The 19,334-nt window shown below is 41.4% G+C and overlaps 1 protein-coding gene across 2 annotated transcripts in view; it reads left to right on the forward strand.

Annotated features, from left to right (window-relative positions):
* The window catches only part of KATNAL2 (katanin catalytic subunit A1 like 2), a 296,166-nt gene extending 277,085 nt beyond the window's left edge, over nucleotides 1–19,081 (forward strand). For both annotated transcript variants that reach the window (XM_085629413.1, XM_085629423.1), the window contains 2 exons: nucleotides 7,935–8,043; nucleotides 18,667–19,081. In XM_085629413.1, the coding sequence (XP_085485539.1) occupies nucleotides 7,935–8,043; nucleotides 18,667–18,806 (249 nt within the window). In that variant the 3' untranslated portion in view covers nucleotides 18,807–19,081. The remainder of the gene's footprint in view (nucleotides 1–7,934; nucleotides 8,044–18,666) is intronic.
* Nucleotides 19,082–19,334: the final 253 nt, after the last annotated feature.

Genomic DNA, 19,334 nt, shown 5'->3' on the forward strand with positions numbered 1-19,334 from the left:
AGCATCACCTAAAGTGGCATCATCTTGCACTACAACATAACACTCTATCCCACAGTCACCATGACTTACAAGTAACTGTAGTTAATCTAGATGGTATTCAGTCAGGGGGCGGCGACATAGAGAAAGTAACTAGCATCCACTCCTGCTTCATTTTCATTGGTCTGCACTTTCTAGCGCCCTTCTCACATACTAAATAAAAAGCTGAAAACCCTAACTTATGGTTTAATAAGGAGTGTCTATGGAACATACTATTCAGAATACATTTTTCTGATGAGCTGCACTGTATGCCAATACAACTCGGCTTGGCAGTGTCTGTCATGGACCTTGCAGAGAGTTGAGTTCAACAATGGAAGACTGTGGACCATCTTCCGGTCACTGCAGGCTGCATGGTTACAGTGAGCTATAGCATTTGTGTTGCAGCATGTAGCCAGTGCTACTCGTCCTCTTTGTGAGGCTTGACTCTGTCCTTGTGGGATCATATTGGAATGAATCAGCTCCTCACAATCTTGCTGATTTCCAGACGGCATTGATGGTGCTTCTCCTTACCGGAAGTGAGTTCCAGGCCTTAGCCTCTTGTAAGGAGAAGGTTGCCCCTATTTGCTTCTTTTGTGAGCCATGATGATAAGTTCAGGTGTCAGTTTCAAGAGCAGTATTCTATTCTGGGTTTCTACTGTGCTTCGCTTGCAGGAAGGCTGGATAGTGCCATTGTCTGTGGCCGGTGGGATGTGGTCACATAAGCGGACATGTAACAGTTTTCTTACCGAGAATTTGCAATCTTTGGATCCTTCTCGGAAGTAAAGTGAAACCCCAATGATAACGGCCTTTTGTATATTCGAATGAAGACAACATGAGGGAGATGATTGCTTGAAGCTTCCGTATGAATCATAGATCAGAGAAAGTTCATTGTAGGGTCTGAATGGTGTAAAAGGCGCTTTTTACGACTTGGTGTACCTGAGGAGCAATTGAAAGGCTGCATCCATGATAGCAACGTGATGGATTTAGCCACACAACTGCTAAAGGCAAATAAACAGTAAGCTTCATTTACACTAAGCTGTTCGTTGAAAGAGCAGCCCTTCACTATTGCCACAATATTATTTTTGTTTTCCTTGAGCACTTTTCTTGTAGCTTCCATAGCATTTGTCACTTTTTATCAGTAAATATTCAAATAAATAAGCCCTCGGAGCCAGCCTTCCTTGGTACAGTTGGTCATAGGCCACCACCAGTGGTAGAGAGGTCATCTGGGACAGGTGGAGATCAACCTGCTGACATTGTGGGCCTTTTGCCTGGCCCCGAAAGACTTCCTACCAGCCATCAAAAGGAGGCTGGTTTAGGTTCTCAGGGACCTCTATGGGAGACTGCAACAAGCTGGACACGGTGTGGGGTCCTGCGTCCTGTTCCAAGAATCAGTTCTTCTCTGGAGCTGGCTGGAGCATCAAGGCATTTACTAAGTCATGAACCACCTGCCGGGATCATTGAACGCCAGGGCAGACTAATTCCCTAACTCCTCTGGCAGTGCCTCACAGATCATGAATGTTGGTTACACCCCAATGTGCCATAAGGCATCTCGCAGTGATCGAGAGAACAGTGGCTCGATCTTTTTGCCACAGAGAATGCGTCAAAACGTTTGCCTGCTGGATTTCCCTAGAAGGATCCTTCTTGTAGATGCATTTCAGATGGAGTGGAGCACATGACACAGGTGCACCTTGCTGCCACTGCCTCTTCTTCCCCAAGCTCTGAAGAAGATCAAGAGCGACTGCGCCCAAGTCATCCTAGTGGCTCCGGATTGGGCAAGGAGAGGGTGGGACGTCTGGGCATGAGCATGTGTCTTCCGATCAGACTGCTGCTTTGGGAGAATCTTCAATCGCAGTACCCAGGGTGTTGAGCGTGAGCGTACACACTTAGCACCTCCATGCACGGAGATTGGGCTGCAGCACTTAACTGTCTGATGTGGCACCTGTAATATAGACAATGGACAGACCAAAGTGTCAGCTGTCTTGTTTGTTTTTATCTCTGGCCTTACAAGGACACTCTGTGGACACTTTTAGAGTTATTTCTTGACCCATTTAACCTTCTTATGTTTTTATCACTTTAACCCTAAAATCTACCAAATCCCGAAAACCACTTCCATTTCAAATGTGGCCATGACAGTCTATTTAATAATATTATCTTAAAGGGTACTTAATGACATTAAGAGACCAGTGCGCCCTGTTCAGTAGGTTTCATGTTTTGGAAACACCTTAACAAGTGCATCCATAACAACAATAAGCCTGGCCACAACTGACTGAAATGATAAGGACAACATATCTATGGAGTTTTGTGACACATGAATCCATTATTATTAAGGGTTGGCAATGTGACAAGTTACTTGTGGAGCCGGGGACAAGACAAGGGTGCCCCATATCTTCACTTTCATTATTTTCATTGAGCCACTGGAACAAGTGGATACCATTGTTTTCCTGGCTTGGAAGGCCAGTGACACTCAGGCTGTATGCAGATCCTGATTATCAACACTGCAGATTCAGCCATATTTACAGTAGATGTAATAGAAGAGAGAAATAACCACTGTATCAGAGGGCCTGAGTAGACAGATACACAACATGAGGAAAGAAAATACTTTAGGTTTTAAATTTGCTTATGAAATGAAGTTATTATATGATTTTTAAGTAGACCAGAAGACTCAGGATAAATGACAAAACATATCCCTTAATGTCATAGGTAAGAACTGCCTTTTAGAACTAGAGCGTGCTTCACTGCAAATCGTGGTCAGAGACATTAGAATTGTGCGGCATGAAGGACCCAAGGGGCATATCAGCAAGCAGGCGATAAAAAATTATCGCCGCTTTTGCGTCCGTTTTCGGGCAAAAAGCGGTGATAATTTTATCGCCTTATCAGCAAGGTCACGCTATCGCGTGAAACCTTGCCTTATTGCCATTTCCCTTAACGCCATAATTATCCTCACGCTAAGAGCGCTGAGCGATAATTATCGCCGGCCCTTGTTGATATGCCCCAAAGTGACTAAATTATGTGGCAAGAAAAGGCAAATTATGGAACACAATGCAGCACACTTTGTCGCAGTATTACTTCCTTATTGTATCATTTTAACAAATGTTAACACTATTTGGGCTTAGTATCAGTTTAAGGCGTACATACAGTGATCTGCAACTGAAAGGTGACACTGGTTAAACTTTCCAATGAACCTTTCACTGTGTGACATCGTTGTAAGAACCTTTGCTCAGTGTGAGCTAAAAACTATTTTTTTCTCTTAAAATCTGCAAATCATACAGCTGGCAGATGGTGGATTATGTAGCAAGTGCAGCAAATCCATAACTAAACGGAAAAAGCCACAACCGCAGAATCGTACAATTTCAGTGAGTATGTTTAAAAAAACAAAAGGTCTTCGCTACTTAAAAGAATCGGAGACTAGAGTGAAGATTAAACAAGAAGGCTTCAGTTGCCGAACCCTCCAAAAAAAAAAAAAGAGGGAGAGCTACTGAGCAAGTATTTTTAGGGATCAAAACCATAGGAGGGGGCTGGTATCTCTAGCATCAGTAACTCCTCTTACTCTGGTTTTTAAAGCTTTGACATTTTTTATGTTTTAAAATCTTCCTATTGTTGCCATCTATTTGTCCCCATGTTGCAGCCATATTTTTTTTAAATTAGTAGTGCCTCTTACCTGCTGGAGCTCACTTGACTCTCCGGTCCACCACCGGAATACTTCTGTTTGCATGGAGAGAGCCATGGGGAGGTTTGCGCATACCAGCGCCGACTCACTTCGGGGCCGGCCACCATCTTCGGGGGTTAGCGCTCCAGTCTTTTTCTGACTCCCTGCCAATAAATGGGCGCGCAGTGGATGTGCACAGCGCGCCGCGGGCGTGCTAAAAGCAAGCCTGTCTGCACCCGTCCGTGCCTGGACAGCGCCAGGACCCCTGCCCTGGAGAGAACTTGTGGAAACATGCCATAGTGGAAAAAACAGTCACTGTCACCCTCATGACTGGGGCTTTAGCACAGACAGGTACGAGTGTCGAATGTGTAACTTACCCTTTAAGCAAGTTGCCACTGGTCATCAGAGGTCTGCTGCCTCTACAACCTCCACCAGAGAAGCAATTGACAGGCAAGTGGGTGGGGATATGTACCCATGTAGCTACTCAGTTCACGGTCCATTATTAAAAATAAATATGAATTTGCAGACCTTATGTCCCAACATGATCCAGACATTACTTTTTTCACTGAGACCTGGGCTGACAGTTCCTCTGACCCGGACTTTAAGATCGCCATTCCAAATGGCTTTAGTATCGTAAGATTGGATAGAACAGATGAGAGGTGGGGAGTTAGCAACTGTATATCATAACCCAATTAAGGCTAGCTTTAAACCAATACCAAATCTAGACTGTGAAGTACTTAGCTTTAGTATAAAAATGAACAAGTAATACACGCTTCAGGGACTATTAGTCTATCGACCACCTGACCCAAGGGCCAGTTTTATTCATAAAATTCAGTCCTTTATGGAATCTTGTATAAACTACTCAAGCTTTACAGTAGTAGGGGACTCTAATTTTCATCTTGAGCATTCTTCCAATGCGGATACAGATCATTTAGTTGATACTCTTAAGTGTTTTCACCTACTTAAATTAATTGAAGTACCCACCCATCTGCCAATCATACGCTGGATTGAGTCTTCACAAACTAGCAAGAATTGGAAATAGATCAAATTCTGCCACTTCCGTGGACAGACCACAAGGCAATCTTTTTCTCAATTACAACTCCCTGTAATAGAACATCACTGAATAATACAGTTAGAACTATTAAATACAGGCCATGGAAAAACCTTAATTTGAAGGCTCTGCAGGACACACTTTCTAAATCAGTTCCCTCTCCTGACAATAATGTTAATAATGCAGCAATTCGCTATACACACTGGTTAGACGTAACATGTCAAAGAGTGGTACCGGAAAAAATATTTAAAAGCTACAGAAAAAAGCCATCAGCCACATGGTTCCCGCAAGAACTAAAAGCTGCAAAACTGAAGTGCAGACTTCAGGAGCGCAAATGGAGGAAAGAATATTATCCTTATGAAAAAATCAAGTATAAAAAATTACTTTTCAAGTATATAAAGAGTTAATCAAAGCAGAAAAGACGAAATATTTCTCTGGGAAAATCAGATTAGCTACAAACTCTACCAGGGAACTTTTCAAAACAGTCAAATCCCTGTCCAAATGGAGTAACAGTAACATCTTCATTTCTGATGAATCCTTTTGCAATCTGCTGGCTGATTTTTTCCAATTGAAAGTCAATTCCATATTCCAGGCATTTTCTTCGAATAAACAAAGTGTTGACGTAGTTTCAAATCAGAATGAGGTCTTGAACTCCTGATTAGCCTCTGGGCCTTTCAAAACACCCAAATTCGAAACGTTTTCACCTCTTACCCAAGAAAAAACAATCGTCTCATAAGCTCCATTAAATCCGGGGGCCCCCTTGGACTCCTGTCTCCCTTTGGTCATCAATCTTGCGGCCAGCACGGTGGCCAGATCACTCATGGATCTACTAAATGAGACACTTAGCTCTGGGCAATACCCAACTATTTGGAAAAGAGCTTCAATCCTACCTCTGGAGAAAAAACCTTCCCTGGACCGTAAGCAGGTGGAAAGTTATAGACCCATTTCCGTTTCCTGCCAAGATTTTAGAGAAGGCAATGAACGAGGAAATACTATCCTTTTTAGATACCAACCAGTTGCTTCATTCTTTTCAATACAGTTTTAGAGCAAACCATTGTACTGAATCAGCACTGATGGCAGCATCTAAGGAAATAAAAGGAGTAGTGGACAAGGGCAGCAGAGCTGCATTAATCCTAATGGATCTCTCTGCCTCCATTGAAATGGTTCATCATGCACTTCTCGTTAAACTACTTCATTCACTCGGTTTCAGGAGCACTGCATTAACATTGCTGATTCTTAATGATAGACAACAGTGGGTAGAGATGGGAGACGCAAGTTTCCTGACCTTTCTCTCTCCCCTGTGGGGTACCTCAGGGGTCTGCGCTTAGCCCCACTTTATTTAATGTGTATGTCAGCCCCCTTTTTAATCTTACTCACAGTTTTGGCCTGGTGGTATTCTCCTACGCTGATGATACACAGATAGTGGTATCTATTTCATTGTAGGTGGAAAAGTATGCAAACAATTTCAGCAGATGCATGGCTGAGGTTGCAGCCTGGATACAGAGAAATTATCTCAAGCTAAATTCGTACAAAACGGAGGTTCTGCTCTTTGGAAAGGAGACCTCCTTTTGGGATGCATCTTGGTGGCCCTCGGAGCTGGGCGCTTTACCGAGGTCGGTGGAGAAGGCAAGAAGCCTGGGAGTCATTTTTGACACCAAACTACGTTTCTCAGATCAAATCAATGCTATGACCTCAGCAAGTTTTTTTATGCTGAGGGTTCTCAAGAAAATTCTCCCTTTTATTCCGTTTGATTTACAGAAGACGGTGATGATGGCACTCATCTTCTCGAAGATAGATTACTGCAATGCCCTTTATCTAGGCACTTCTAAATATCTGATTAAAAAAACTAAAGTCCTTGCAAAATGCTGTAGCAAGAACGTTATTGAAGGTCCCCAAATCCGGACCAATCTCTCATCTAATGCTTGGCCTCCATTGGTTGCCAGTGGAAAAGAGGATTTCATTTAAGGCTCTGTGTTTAATTCACAAGGCCCTCTACAGAGCCAGTCCGACCTTCTTTCAGGATCGTTTCTCCTGGTATATTCACGGTAGGAACCTCAGATCGAGCTCTGCTCTAATGATCACGGTCCCAAAAATTAGCAAATCAAAATGGGGTGGAAGAATGCTCTTGGACCGTGGAGGGAAACTATGGAACTCCTTGCCTCGCCCTACGCTCGCCACCCGTCATGCAGCAATTTAGAAAACCGTTGAAGACCTGGTTGTTTTCTCTATAGGTCATTGGGCTACGCCAAAGGTGTACCCTTAGACTGAAGGCTTTTCCTGGTTTTTGATCAGTCTAGCGCTAAGACAACTTTGAGTATTGCGCGCTCTATAAAATTATTTCATTCATTCATTCAGATAATCAGGTTCAGGCCATAGAGTACAGCTCATACACATGTTTAAAGATAGTGTTGTTTATGACTCCTCATCAAGGCAGAAATTGGCTTGGCCTTTCTAATATGTATCCAGAGGGCATTCCAAATATTAGGTGCCTCGCCAGGGGTTGTTTGAGGGTAGAGGTTTTTCTAAATCTGGGCGTGTCTAATTTGAGCAGAGTTTGGCGTCTCAGGATTCTGTTCTGCTGGAGTCGTGGAGTTTTTATGACTGGTATGCAGGTTAGTTCTGGTTATTCATCTTGTAAATAATGCATGCAGTCTAATACATGGAAGGACACCCATGTGTGTAATGAGCTGAGATCTCTTCTCAAACACAAGTAACACATATAGTAATTGGAATGCTTGCTTATTATAGTTTGCAAACAGGGAGTACCTGTTTATTCCATTTTAGATTCAATTTACATTTTAAATATTGGACCACTATAATATCATAAGCATTGCCCGAATCAACTATAACCTCAACATTGCTATTTTCACGATCAATACATGCTGTCTTGTAGACTTGGTGGTGATTTGTGTCTCAGTTTTGGATTACAGTTAATGAATATTTAATTTACTAGGACATCTGTGCACCAAAGTATGTATTCTGATGTTGTTGGAACGGATAAAACTAAAGGGTGCAAACATTCACAGGCGTTTGTTTTGCAGTGTAACAATTCTCTATGTGACAGTATGCCTCTACAACATACAAATACATGCATACAAGTAGTTTGTGGAAATTTGTATGATAATTGCTAATTCAAAATCATTGATTAGCTGCCATAGTGTATTCAGTTTATTATTCACATACAAGTTTCATTTAAACTAAATTAATGTGTTGTTGTGCTAGGAGACAGAAGGTTACTCTGGTTCTGACATCAGGCTGGTGTGCAAAGAAGCCGCAATGAGGCCAGTGAGGAAAATCTTTGATGCCCTTGAAAATCATCAAGCAGGCACAGGTATGTAACAAAAACTCTCAATGAATATCTTTATTGGGTGCTGTATGTTGAATTACATCACCTTTTACAAATCACAGAAAGTTATTATTTTTTTACTGATGCGTCATTCATGGAAATTCATTGCCTGAACCTTTTCAATTTCTTTTTAAGTCATCATAATATGTGACGTATGAAAACCTTTCATGGAAACTCTTGTCAGATTAAGTTATGCATTAAAAGAAGCCATTTTAACAACATACATTTATTACATTGAATTTCAGTAATCTTGAAACAATATTTGTAAAGTTTTCAGTTTGTTTTGTTTGTGTATGTGGCTGTATAATAATTGCAGTGTTTGTATGAGTGAGGCGGAATAATTGAAGCCAGTGGGATCTATTTTGGAATGACCATGGCCTGGCCTTGGGCACAGGATGGAGGTGAGATTGTGTTCCAAGACAGTAGAATTTTATTGCCGACATTCCTGAAGCTAGAGGGAGAAGACAGTGACACTGAAGTGGGAGAAAGGCATAAAGTCTCATTTCTAGTTGAATTAGGTATTTAGCTGAGCGGGACTGCTGAGTAGCCTTCTTGTAGCACTTCCATTTGGTAGATGATGGGGTAGGAGGGTGGAACTGCAGCTTCTGTTGTTTAAGGTGAAAGGGACCGCTTGAAAGAAATCTTTCATTGTGTCTTTCTTCTGGTCGATCTTTAAGTGGTTGAACACCAGGTGCAGACAGCTCACACCTCTTTGTGCCTGTGGTATGAGTGTTCTAGGTTGGAGACTGCTTTGTTGTGTCTGGAGAGCAGCCTGAAAGAGACACTTGAAAGTAGATCCACCATAACTAGTTCTGACATTGCAGACAATGGATCCATATCTCCTATCTGCTTAGACTGTATAAAAAGCATGACTCACTGTTCCAGTTCCAAGTTCTCCATGACCATGAAAGGGAGTACTTTGAAGAGTATTCAGAGGAGTGCTGTACAAGAGGAGCTGATATCTGCCTGATAGACAAAGTGCCAGAGGTGAGGAGACATCACCTGAGTCTTGCCTCAGAAGCTGTTCATCTGACCTGAAGCACCCAGGTGCTAGTCTGCCTGCTGAGAGAGGGAAGGAACCTGCCAGCCCTGCAAGAGGAGTGTTTTTGTCATGGAGAGCCCATATCAGTGAGACCCTGGTGCTGTCAGAGTCAGTCAGAATAAATAGAATGGAGAAGAGCGATCTGCATGGCCCAGGTGTTGGCCGCAGACCATCTCCTATTCATGGCTATCACTGAATCATAGCTGCCCGGTGCCACTGCGCCAAGGATTGTGGGTGTGGTTGGTCCTCTGCTGCTGTGATTCAAAGAACTATGACCACTGCTGATCTTTTTCGCTCGGACCCAAAGAACTGTGACCGTGTCTTATACTGCGCTGCTCTGTCACAAAGAACTGTTACGGCTGCACTGCACCACTACATCTCATCCAAAGACTGAAATTTACTCATGTGCCACTGGGCCAGAAAAGATAGAGGCCTGGCCTGAGCCACTTTCGCCGTATTGTGCACCGAGGCGGGCCAGTGTGAAGCCAAGCACCCAGAATCTGTGACGAGAATGACCACCTGTGGCTACCTCGGCTCCACAATGCCTGTTTTGCCAACTTCAAGTAGCGTCTCCTAAAGTAGGGGACGTCCCCCTGAGGACATCGTCAAGCCCATAAGGGGTCAATGTTTGTAATATCAGTACACAGTCCTTTGTGTGTGAAGCAGAAAATAGTCACGAGACTATATATTGATTCTTTAATCCACTGATATTATTTATTCATTCATATCATGAGAAATTTTTTAATGGGTATCCAAAGTATAAATCCATTATTTCAGTGAACCTTGTCCAATGCATTTCGGTCCATTACAGACCTTCATCAGGGGACATAGTTCTATGACAAATATAAGGCAATGAATTAGGAGGAAACCGAAGGAAACACAAAGTGTATTAACAATTACACGTCACTATGGACAGTGAAAAAGCCTTAGAAATGATGCGGGGCAAAAGCAATCCATACGTTAATGATACGTATCCATGTCGAAAATTAGTAAAAACCGTAGACTTCGAAAAAGAATGAAGTGCTTAAACATCACGAACGGAGTGCAAGGTTTAAACGAAAACTGAAGTAGCAAAAGGCGTGTGTATTAGTGTCCAAATGAAACCGTAACCAGCGCCTAAATAAAAATGGCGTAATGTGATTGACTAAGCAAGGAAAATGGTAACGCTGATCCGGTAAAAAAAATGTTAATCATAAATGTGAGTCAAACGTGGGCAATTAGTGGAAAATATAATGTGCCGTGAAAGAAACATTCCAGAGTTTCTAAGTACTTACTAATGAAAAAATGCGCTGATTTACTGAAAAGGTCACTGCGTTTAGAAACGAGGACGAAAAACGCCTTCGCCTTATGAAAGCCATGGCATGGTTAGTGAAAGAGGACAGGTTGGAATGAGAACGATGGGCGCCATGTTGAGTGAGGTCATGTAGACCAGCCGGTAAAAGTAAAATAGGCGCAACGAGTAATCTGGCAGATACACAAAAGATCAGGTGGAAAATCATATAAACAAAGGACAAATGAAAAAGAGAGACAAGCATACCACTGGAAAAAATTACTGAAAAATAAACTGGATTTGAACAAAGAAGCGTGAATAACATAAAATGAAAGAAAAAATGTGTGAGTAAAAAAAGTCAAGAAGGTAAACCAAAAATGAAAACAAAAAGGTAAAAGGTAAAGTGAAGTGTCAAGTCAGACAAAAGGCTCTCAAACATAGTACAAAGAGAAATAAGGGTTACAGATAACATAGAAACTCCATCCTATCGTTGAGTCCATGAGGCTTCAAAGAATTCAGAAACTTAATTCAATGATTTTCCCTTTGGAGTAAGAAATTGTGAATGTCTCTTCCTTCATTTTCTTCAACTGTCTCCAAGACCATGAATTTTAATTGGCTGATGTTATGTTGATGTGCCACGAAATGAGTGGCTACCACAGATTTTGTGTTCTTGGTTCGAATATTACTCTTATGTTCCAATATTCTGGTTTTGATTCTTCTCTCGGTTTTCCCCACATAAACAAAACCACAGGGGCACTTAAGTAAATAAATGACGTTGGTAGTATTGCACGTCGCATTGACTTTAAGGTTGATTTTGGTACCTTTCATTGGATGATTAATGTATGTACCGGTGATGATATTATTGCAATTGCTACAGTTGTAGCATGGTCTAGTTCCTTTGTATGTGATGGGATGTGTCTTACTTATGGGTTGAGTGAGTAATTCTTTCAAGTTCTTGCCTCTCTTAATTGCAAAGATAGGTTTCTCTGCAGATAAACCCTTGAAATCAAGTTCCTGGGCTAGTATAGGCCAATGTCTCTTGATGTTTTTTTTTTTTAAACGATTACTCATAGTCGAAAATTTTGATACTACTGCTGTTCGTTGTTGAACAGGTTCAACAGTTTTTGATTATAGATCTGATCGAGTCTTCAGTGTACTTCGTTGTTTAGCTTGGTCTAGAATCTGTTGTGGGTAACCATGTTGGGCAAATTTTGTCAATATCATTTCAATTTGTTCAGAATAGATGTCTGGTTGTGATACTATTCGCTTAACTCGTAACAGTTGCGAGTAAGGTAAATGATTTTTAAGAGATGGTTGGTGAAAACTGTTGAAATGTAGGAGATTGTTTCTATCTGTTTGTTTCCGGTAAATGGTGGTTTCAAGTCTGTTGGAAATACGACTAATCTGAACGTCAAGAAATGACATAGTGTGTTGATGCATTTCAAAAGTAAACTGTATTCGCTCATTGATAGAGTTTAAAGAGTCTAGAGCTTCAATAAGCTCTTGTTGTGGTCCTTTCCATATTAAGAAAATGTCATCAATATACCTGAGAAATAATATGGCATGTTCTTTCCAAATGTTAGTGCTCAAGATGTTTTCTTCCTCAAATTTCTCTATAAAAATATTCGCATATGACGGCGCGGCACAATTGCCCATTGAAGTGCCAGTGAGCTGTAAATACCATTGATCTTCCCATTTGAAGTAATTCTGATAGAGTGTAAAGCAAAGTAATTCCATGAGAAACAGCTGCATGTGGGGATCCTACTCAGATCCATTAACGTATGGATTGCTTTTGCCCCGCATCATTTCTAAGACTCTTTCACCGTCCGTACTGACGTGTAATTGTTTAGACACTTTGTGTTTCCTTCGGTTTCCTCCTAATTCATTGCTTTATATTTGTCATAGATCTATGTCTATGTGGAGAAGTGTGGCTCAATGATTAGAGCGGCAGACCCTGATGCAGAGGTCTAGCCCGGGACCAGGGTTCAATTCCCCGCCTCGGCGGGTCTTGGGCTCAAAAATTCCACGGACCTGATAATTCTCCCCTCGGTGCCATTCCAATCATGGAGTCCCACTCTGCAACTCTGGGCAATAGCTTGCTTAATCTCCACAACGGCCCCCACAACGCTAAGGATGCCTGGCCTCCACCTTGGGGGTGCCCAGGAGTGGACGCCTCACAGGGAAAGCCAGGATGGGTTCCACAGCGGTATTCGTACAAGCGCCTTGAGACCCTTGCGGGTGAGTAGTGCGCTATACAAGTATCAATTTATGTCCCCTGATGAAGGTCTGTAATGGACCGAAATGCATTGGGCAAGGTTCACTGAAATAATGGATTTATACTTTGGATACCCATTAAAAAATTCCTCATGATTTGAATGAATAAATAAGATCAGTGGATTAAAGAATCAATATATAGTCTCATGAATATTTTCTGCTTCACACACAAAGGACTGATCTTACAAACATTGACCTCTTATGGGCTTGACACTGTGCTCAGGGGGACGCCCCCTACTTTAGGAGACGCTACTTGCAGTATATTTTGTTTACACTCTAGACCAGAGAGTGAAACCCCAGAAGTATGCTACAAAAATTCAAAACGAATAACAAGTGTTAGTGCGCGTATGAACTTTGTTTTCATTTATTGACTTTCTGATCCCGATACGCTGCACACCGGACACTTTAATCAACATGGCATACGATGACATTTCAAGCATGACCGAAGATAATAATGTACAACTTGATAAATACACACTTGAAATCAATGAGAGAAAAATACGAAAATATAAACGTGACACTATTGATTACAAGTTAGGAGAAGTGTATACATGGGCTGAAGTTTATGCAAAACGCAGACAGAATCGACCCCCTGGTCGCAACACCGAAACTGACACCTCCTCTTCAGAGAGTGATATCAGACCGAGACCATCTCGTTCAATGTCCATACAACCTCCTTTACCAGCGAGCACAGAAGTAGCACAAGCACCTGGTGTCTCTTTTTTAGGAGAGGACACCGGAGACAAAGACGACCCCGGAGGAGTCAAAGAAAAAGACAGAGCAGACAGAAACTAAAAATCCGCCAGCTACCAGCAAACGCCAGAGAGGGGGAAAGAGAACCTAGATGTTAACAACCTAGTAATCAACATCTCTTCCTATATGCTAAGTCCCATGGAAACAAAAACCCTACAAAAAGGAACATCATTTGTACCCATGTGTCATACCAACGCATTAGAGCTTGAAATCAGCCTATTCAAGTTGATGCGCAATATACGTTTGAGGAACTTTTTTGAAAATATTGTCAAACCACACGAATCCAAGGAAGAAGATATATTAAAAGTATTAAAACCTCGGAGTACCTTGATGGCTCTTGTGAGCCACAAAAGTTTTGGACACATTTGAAACATTAGTCAAACATGACATACAGACCTTCAATTTCCATAAGAAATCTAAACATCGGAATCTCACCATCAAGGAAATTAACACACTCACAAAAATCGCTAATAATCCCACTATAACTTGCCAAAATGCAGATAAAGGAGGAGCATTAGTTATTATGGATTCCGAATTCTACAGACAACAGGTATTTAACCATGTGATGGACACCGAGACTTACATCAAGTTGGAAAATAACCCCACTGAACAATTTTCACTAGTACTTAAGCACATATTGAAAAAAGCCGTCGATGAAGGTGTGATGTCTGAGAAAGCCAATAAATATTTTGCTGAAGACCAATCCCAAATCACCATTCCTGTATATTCTTCCAAAAGTACATAAAAACATCCAACAAACGCCGTTCCGACCTATAGTTTCAACCAGTGGAAGCCTCCATGAACCTGTTGGAAAGTTCCTTGATAAATACTTGCAACCGTTTGTGTTGAAAAGTAAGACCTATTTCAGAGACACCACCGATTTCATTACCAAAATCAATGAAATCATTTTCAACGACAATGATGAATTCTGGCTATGCACAGTCGACGTGAAAGCACTATACACTTCTATTCCTCACGATTTGGGCATTTCTGCCATTGAAAACACTCTTCTGCAATCTGAGTTGGATCCCCACATGCAGCTGTTTCTCATGGAATTACTTTGCTTTACACTATCACAGTTACTTCAAATGGGAAGATCAATGGTATTTACAGCTCACTGGCACTTCAATGGGCAATTGTGCCGCGCCGTCATATGCGAATATTTTTATGGAGAAATTTGAGGAAGAAAACATCTTGAGCACTAACATTTGGAAAGAACATGCCATATTATTTCTCAGGTATATTGATGACATTTTCTTCATATGGAAAGGACCACAACAAGAGCTTATTGTAGCTCTAGACTTTTTAAACTCTATCAATGAGCGAATACAGTTTACTTTTGAAATGCATCAACACACTATGTCATTTCTTGACGTTCAGATTAGTTGTATTTCCAACAGACTTGAAACCACCATTTACCGGAAACAAACAGATAGAAACAATCTCCTACATTTCAACAGTTTTCACCAACCATCTCTTAAAAATCATTTACCTTACTCACAACTGTTACGAGTTAAGCGCATAGTATCACAACCAGACATCTATTCTAAACAAATTGAAATGATGTTGACAAAATTTGCCCAACGTGGTTACCCACAACAGATTCTAGATCCAGTTAAACAACGAAGTACACTGAAGACTCGATCAGATCTATTATCAAAAACTGTTCTACAATGAACAGTAGTAGTATCAAAATTTTTGACTATGAGTAATCGTTTAAAAAAAAACATTGAGACATTGGCCTATACTAGCCCTGGAACCTGATTTCAAGGGTTCATTTGCAGAGAAACCTATCTTTGTATTTAAGAGAGGCAAGAACTTGAAAGAATTACTCACTCAACCCATAAGTAAGACACATCCCATCACATACAAAGGAACTAGACCATGCTACAACTGTAGCAATTGCAATAATATCATCGCCGGTGCATACATTAATCATCTGATGAAAGGTACCAAAATCAACCTTAAAGTCAATGCGACGTGCAATACTACCAACGTCATTTATTTACTTAAGTGCCCCTCTGGTTTTGTTTATGTGGGGAAAACAGAGAGAAGAATCAAGACCAGAATATTGGAACATAAGAGTAATATTCGAACCAAGAACACAAAATCTGTGGTAGCCACTCATTTCGTGGAACATCAACATAACATCAGCCAATTAAAATTCATGGTCTTGGAGACAGTTGAAGAAAATGAAGGAAGAGACATTCACAATTTCTTACTCCAAAGGGAAAATCATTGGATTAAGTTTCTGAATTCTTGAAGCCTCATGGACTCAACGATAGGATGGAGTTTCTATGTTATCTGTAACCCTTATTTCTCTTTGTACTATGTTTGAGAGCCTTTTGTCTGACTTGACACTTCACTTTACCTTTTGTTTTCATTTTTGGTTTACATTCTTGACTTTTTTTTACTTACACATTTTTTCTTTCATTTTATGTCATTCACGCTTCTTTGTTCAAATCCAGTTTATTTTATAGTAATTTTTTCCATTGGTATGCGGTCTCTTTTTCATTTGTCCTTTGTTTGTATGATTTTCCACCTGATCTTTCATGTATCTGCCAGATTACTCATGTCGCCTATTTTACTTTTACCGGCTGGTCTACATGACCTCACTCAACATGGCGCCCATCGTTCTCATTCCAACCTGTCCTCTTTCACTAACCATGCCACGGCTTTCATAAGACGAAGGCGTTTTTTCGTCCTCGTTTCTAAACGCGGTGAACTTGGCAGTAAATCAGCGCATTTTTCATTAGTAAGTACTTAGAAACTCTGGAATGTTTCTTTCACTGCACATTATATTTTCCACTAATAGCACACGTTTGACTCACATTTATGATTATCATGCGCTTGTCAGTTCATTACTTAAAGTTTTTTAACCGGATCAGCGTTACCATTTTCCTTGCTTAGTCAATCACATTCACGTCGTTTTTATTTAGGCACTGGTTACGGTTTCATTTAGACACTAATACACACGCCTTTTGCTACTTCAGTTTTCATTTAAACCTTGCACTCCGTTCGTGATGTTTAAACACTTCATTCTTTTTCGAAGTCTACGGTTTTGACTTATTTTCGACATGGATACGTATCATTAACGTATGGATTGCTTTTGCCCCGCATCATTTCTAAGGCTCTTTCACTGTCCATAGTGACGTGTAATTGTTTAGACATTTCGTGTTTCCTTCGGTTTCCTCCTAATTCATTGCTTTATATTTGTCATTGATCTATGTCCCCTGATGAAGGTCTGTAATGGACCGAAATGCATTGGGCAAGGTTCACTGAAATAATGGTTTATACTTTGGATACCCATTAAAAAATTCCTCATGATATGAATGAATAAATAATATCAGTGGATTAAAGAATCAATATATAGTCTTGTGACTATTTTCTGCTTTACACACAAAGGAGTGTGTACTGATATTACAAACATTGACCCCTTATGGGCTTGACGCTGTGCTCAGGGGTACGTCCCCTACTTTAGGAGACGCTACTTGCAGTACATTTTGTTTACACTCTAGACCAGAGAGTGAAACCCCAGAAGCACGCTACAAAAATTCAAAACGAATAACAAGTGTTAGTGTGCGTATGAACTTTGTTTTCATGTTTTGCCAACTTCAAAGGCTCTCCATCATCTGCTCCTGCCGCCGCTCTTCAGCCGCAACCTTGGTGGGGGAAGCTGCATTAGAACGACAGTGTGTATGGTATCCCGGAAGTGGGAGAGGGGCTGCTTGCTATAACTGGCTGGCTGCCACCTCAGAGGGCTTACTGTGGTGAATGAAAGACAGCATGAACTTGGAAAGACTAGACATACTGATGATTCGAGAGGTGGGTAATGTGTATCTGAGTCTAAATTCGCGCAATAACCTGCAAGGAAGGGAACTGCCCTGACCAGAACGGAGGGGAACTCAGGGATGAAGAATAGTAAGGTCGATTTATGTGCAGCTAGCCCCATCGCCCAATTTCATTATACCGAACCATTATTGCATGTATAGGATTTAGTTTTGATGTGTATTAAAATTATTTTCTTTTTAAAGTAAAGCACTGAGCTGGATAATCAGTTATTGGATTAGCAGCATGCGGTACAAGTTGTGTCTTATTCATTCATTCATTATTGTGCTGCTGTGTGATTGTTGAGTTATGAGCTTGAGCACCACCACCACCTCCCTGAGAAACCTGTGACTGCTCACCATCGCTACCACTGAGAGTTAAGCATTGGAGGGGTTGTACTTGGCCCAGTTTGCATAGGCACAGTAAGGTGGGCTCACGACAGGCAAATTATCCCAACTCCCACGATTGAGGACGAGTAGCTGCTGCCCAGATTGGGGTCTGAAACCATGTTATTTAAAAAATATTCTTGTCCTTTCTAGTTTGTCTGTATCTTCCAGTGATTTACATTTCATTCAATAATTGGATTTGAGAGACAGCCATAAGTGCACTCTTTCTTGAGAAGGTACAGTAATAATAATAGTAATAATTATAATAATAATAAGAATAATGATGATAATGATGATAGGGTGCGTTCCTACCTCTGCCAACTAAATCTCAAAAGGATGCAGGACTAACACACTCAGCGATATTATTCAATGACACGTTTTTATTCTTCATAAAATGCATGTAGGAATCAGTGGTAGCTGCTACCAAATGGGGGCGGTAAGGCACGGGCAGAGGGTGGGAAAAATTAAAAATAAAAGCACTTACCTGGGTAGGGCGCCGTCTCCCTCCGTCCTCTTCTCCCGACAGCACGGAAGCACGCAGGCTCCCAGGCTCCCCTAGCCAATCACAATGCTGCTGTCACTGGCATGCATGGCTCAGCGCTCAGACAGGAGTTGCACACTTAGAGTGCCCACAACTCCTCCCCTAGCTTTGAACAGCCCTCCCCCGCCTCACCCCCCAACCAACTGCGCCAGTACGGAAAAATAAAATGCTAATAACCTTGCGTTATCATTTTATGTTTTGTTTATGAACTGCTCAGTGAGCAGTTGGGCGACGCTCCAACACCACTGGTAGGAATAATAAGTTTGAGACTGAAATGTTCTTTTTAAGGAATAAAACAAAAGCCCCATGTTTTTCCGATACCTGTTGAGTATGCTAATCAGTGCTCCAGAATCCCCTTTGTGCAGCGCATTCTGTCGATTCACATCTTCTGAACAGCTTCTGGTTCTATATTCACAATTAGGCATGCGTGTGCTACATAACCAGTTTTGATTGTCAGTACATTACAGGGAGTTTTATTATTCAGTACCTCACTGATTTTGTTGTTTGTTTTTAGGCAACAATGACTTACCTGTGATCAAACTGGACACGGTTACGACAGCAGACTTCCTGGAGGTGATCGCACACACCAAGCCATCAGCGAAGAGCTTGAGCCACAGATACACAGCCTGGCAGAAGGAGTTCGAGTCGGTGTGAGGAGCCTGGAACTGTCGTGAACTGTTCACCTACCTCTGGTCGCCCACCTTGAACATTTGTCCACCTACTTCTAGGAGTAAAGCCGATCAGGAAAGAAAAGATGCAGGAAAGAACCGGATTGGCTGTGCAATACCACATGACTTGTTGGGCAAACCATAAATCTGGATAGAGGAGGGAATGAAAACTTTTTCTATGCAAACATTGACAACGTTCTTCCCTGAGATGAAGATTGAACCTGAAATTGTGGAACATCATAAAAACACAATTTTACATGGTGTCTGTCTTTTTGATACTGTGTATTTCTGCTAGGTTTTTGCAGGCAAGGAGGTGAATTTCTCAGAAAAGCATCACAACAGTACTTCACCTCCCCTGCCCCCAATCATACACCCTCAAACTGAACCCTCAACACATACTGGTGTGGAATTAGTACTCTTGAAAGCTGTCAGGCTGGGAACTTTGGAAACTGAAGTCCTCTACACTAGTGCGTTTTCCTTGCACTGGTAACTGTTGAGCCCCAACCATGCTCCC

This window comes from Triturus cristatus, chromosome 2_1 (genome assembly GCF_964204655.1).
Source record: "Triturus cristatus chromosome 2_1, aTriCri1.1, whole genome shotgun sequence".
NCBI lineage: Eukaryota > Metazoa > Chordata > Amphibia > Caudata > Salamandridae > Triturus > Triturus cristatus.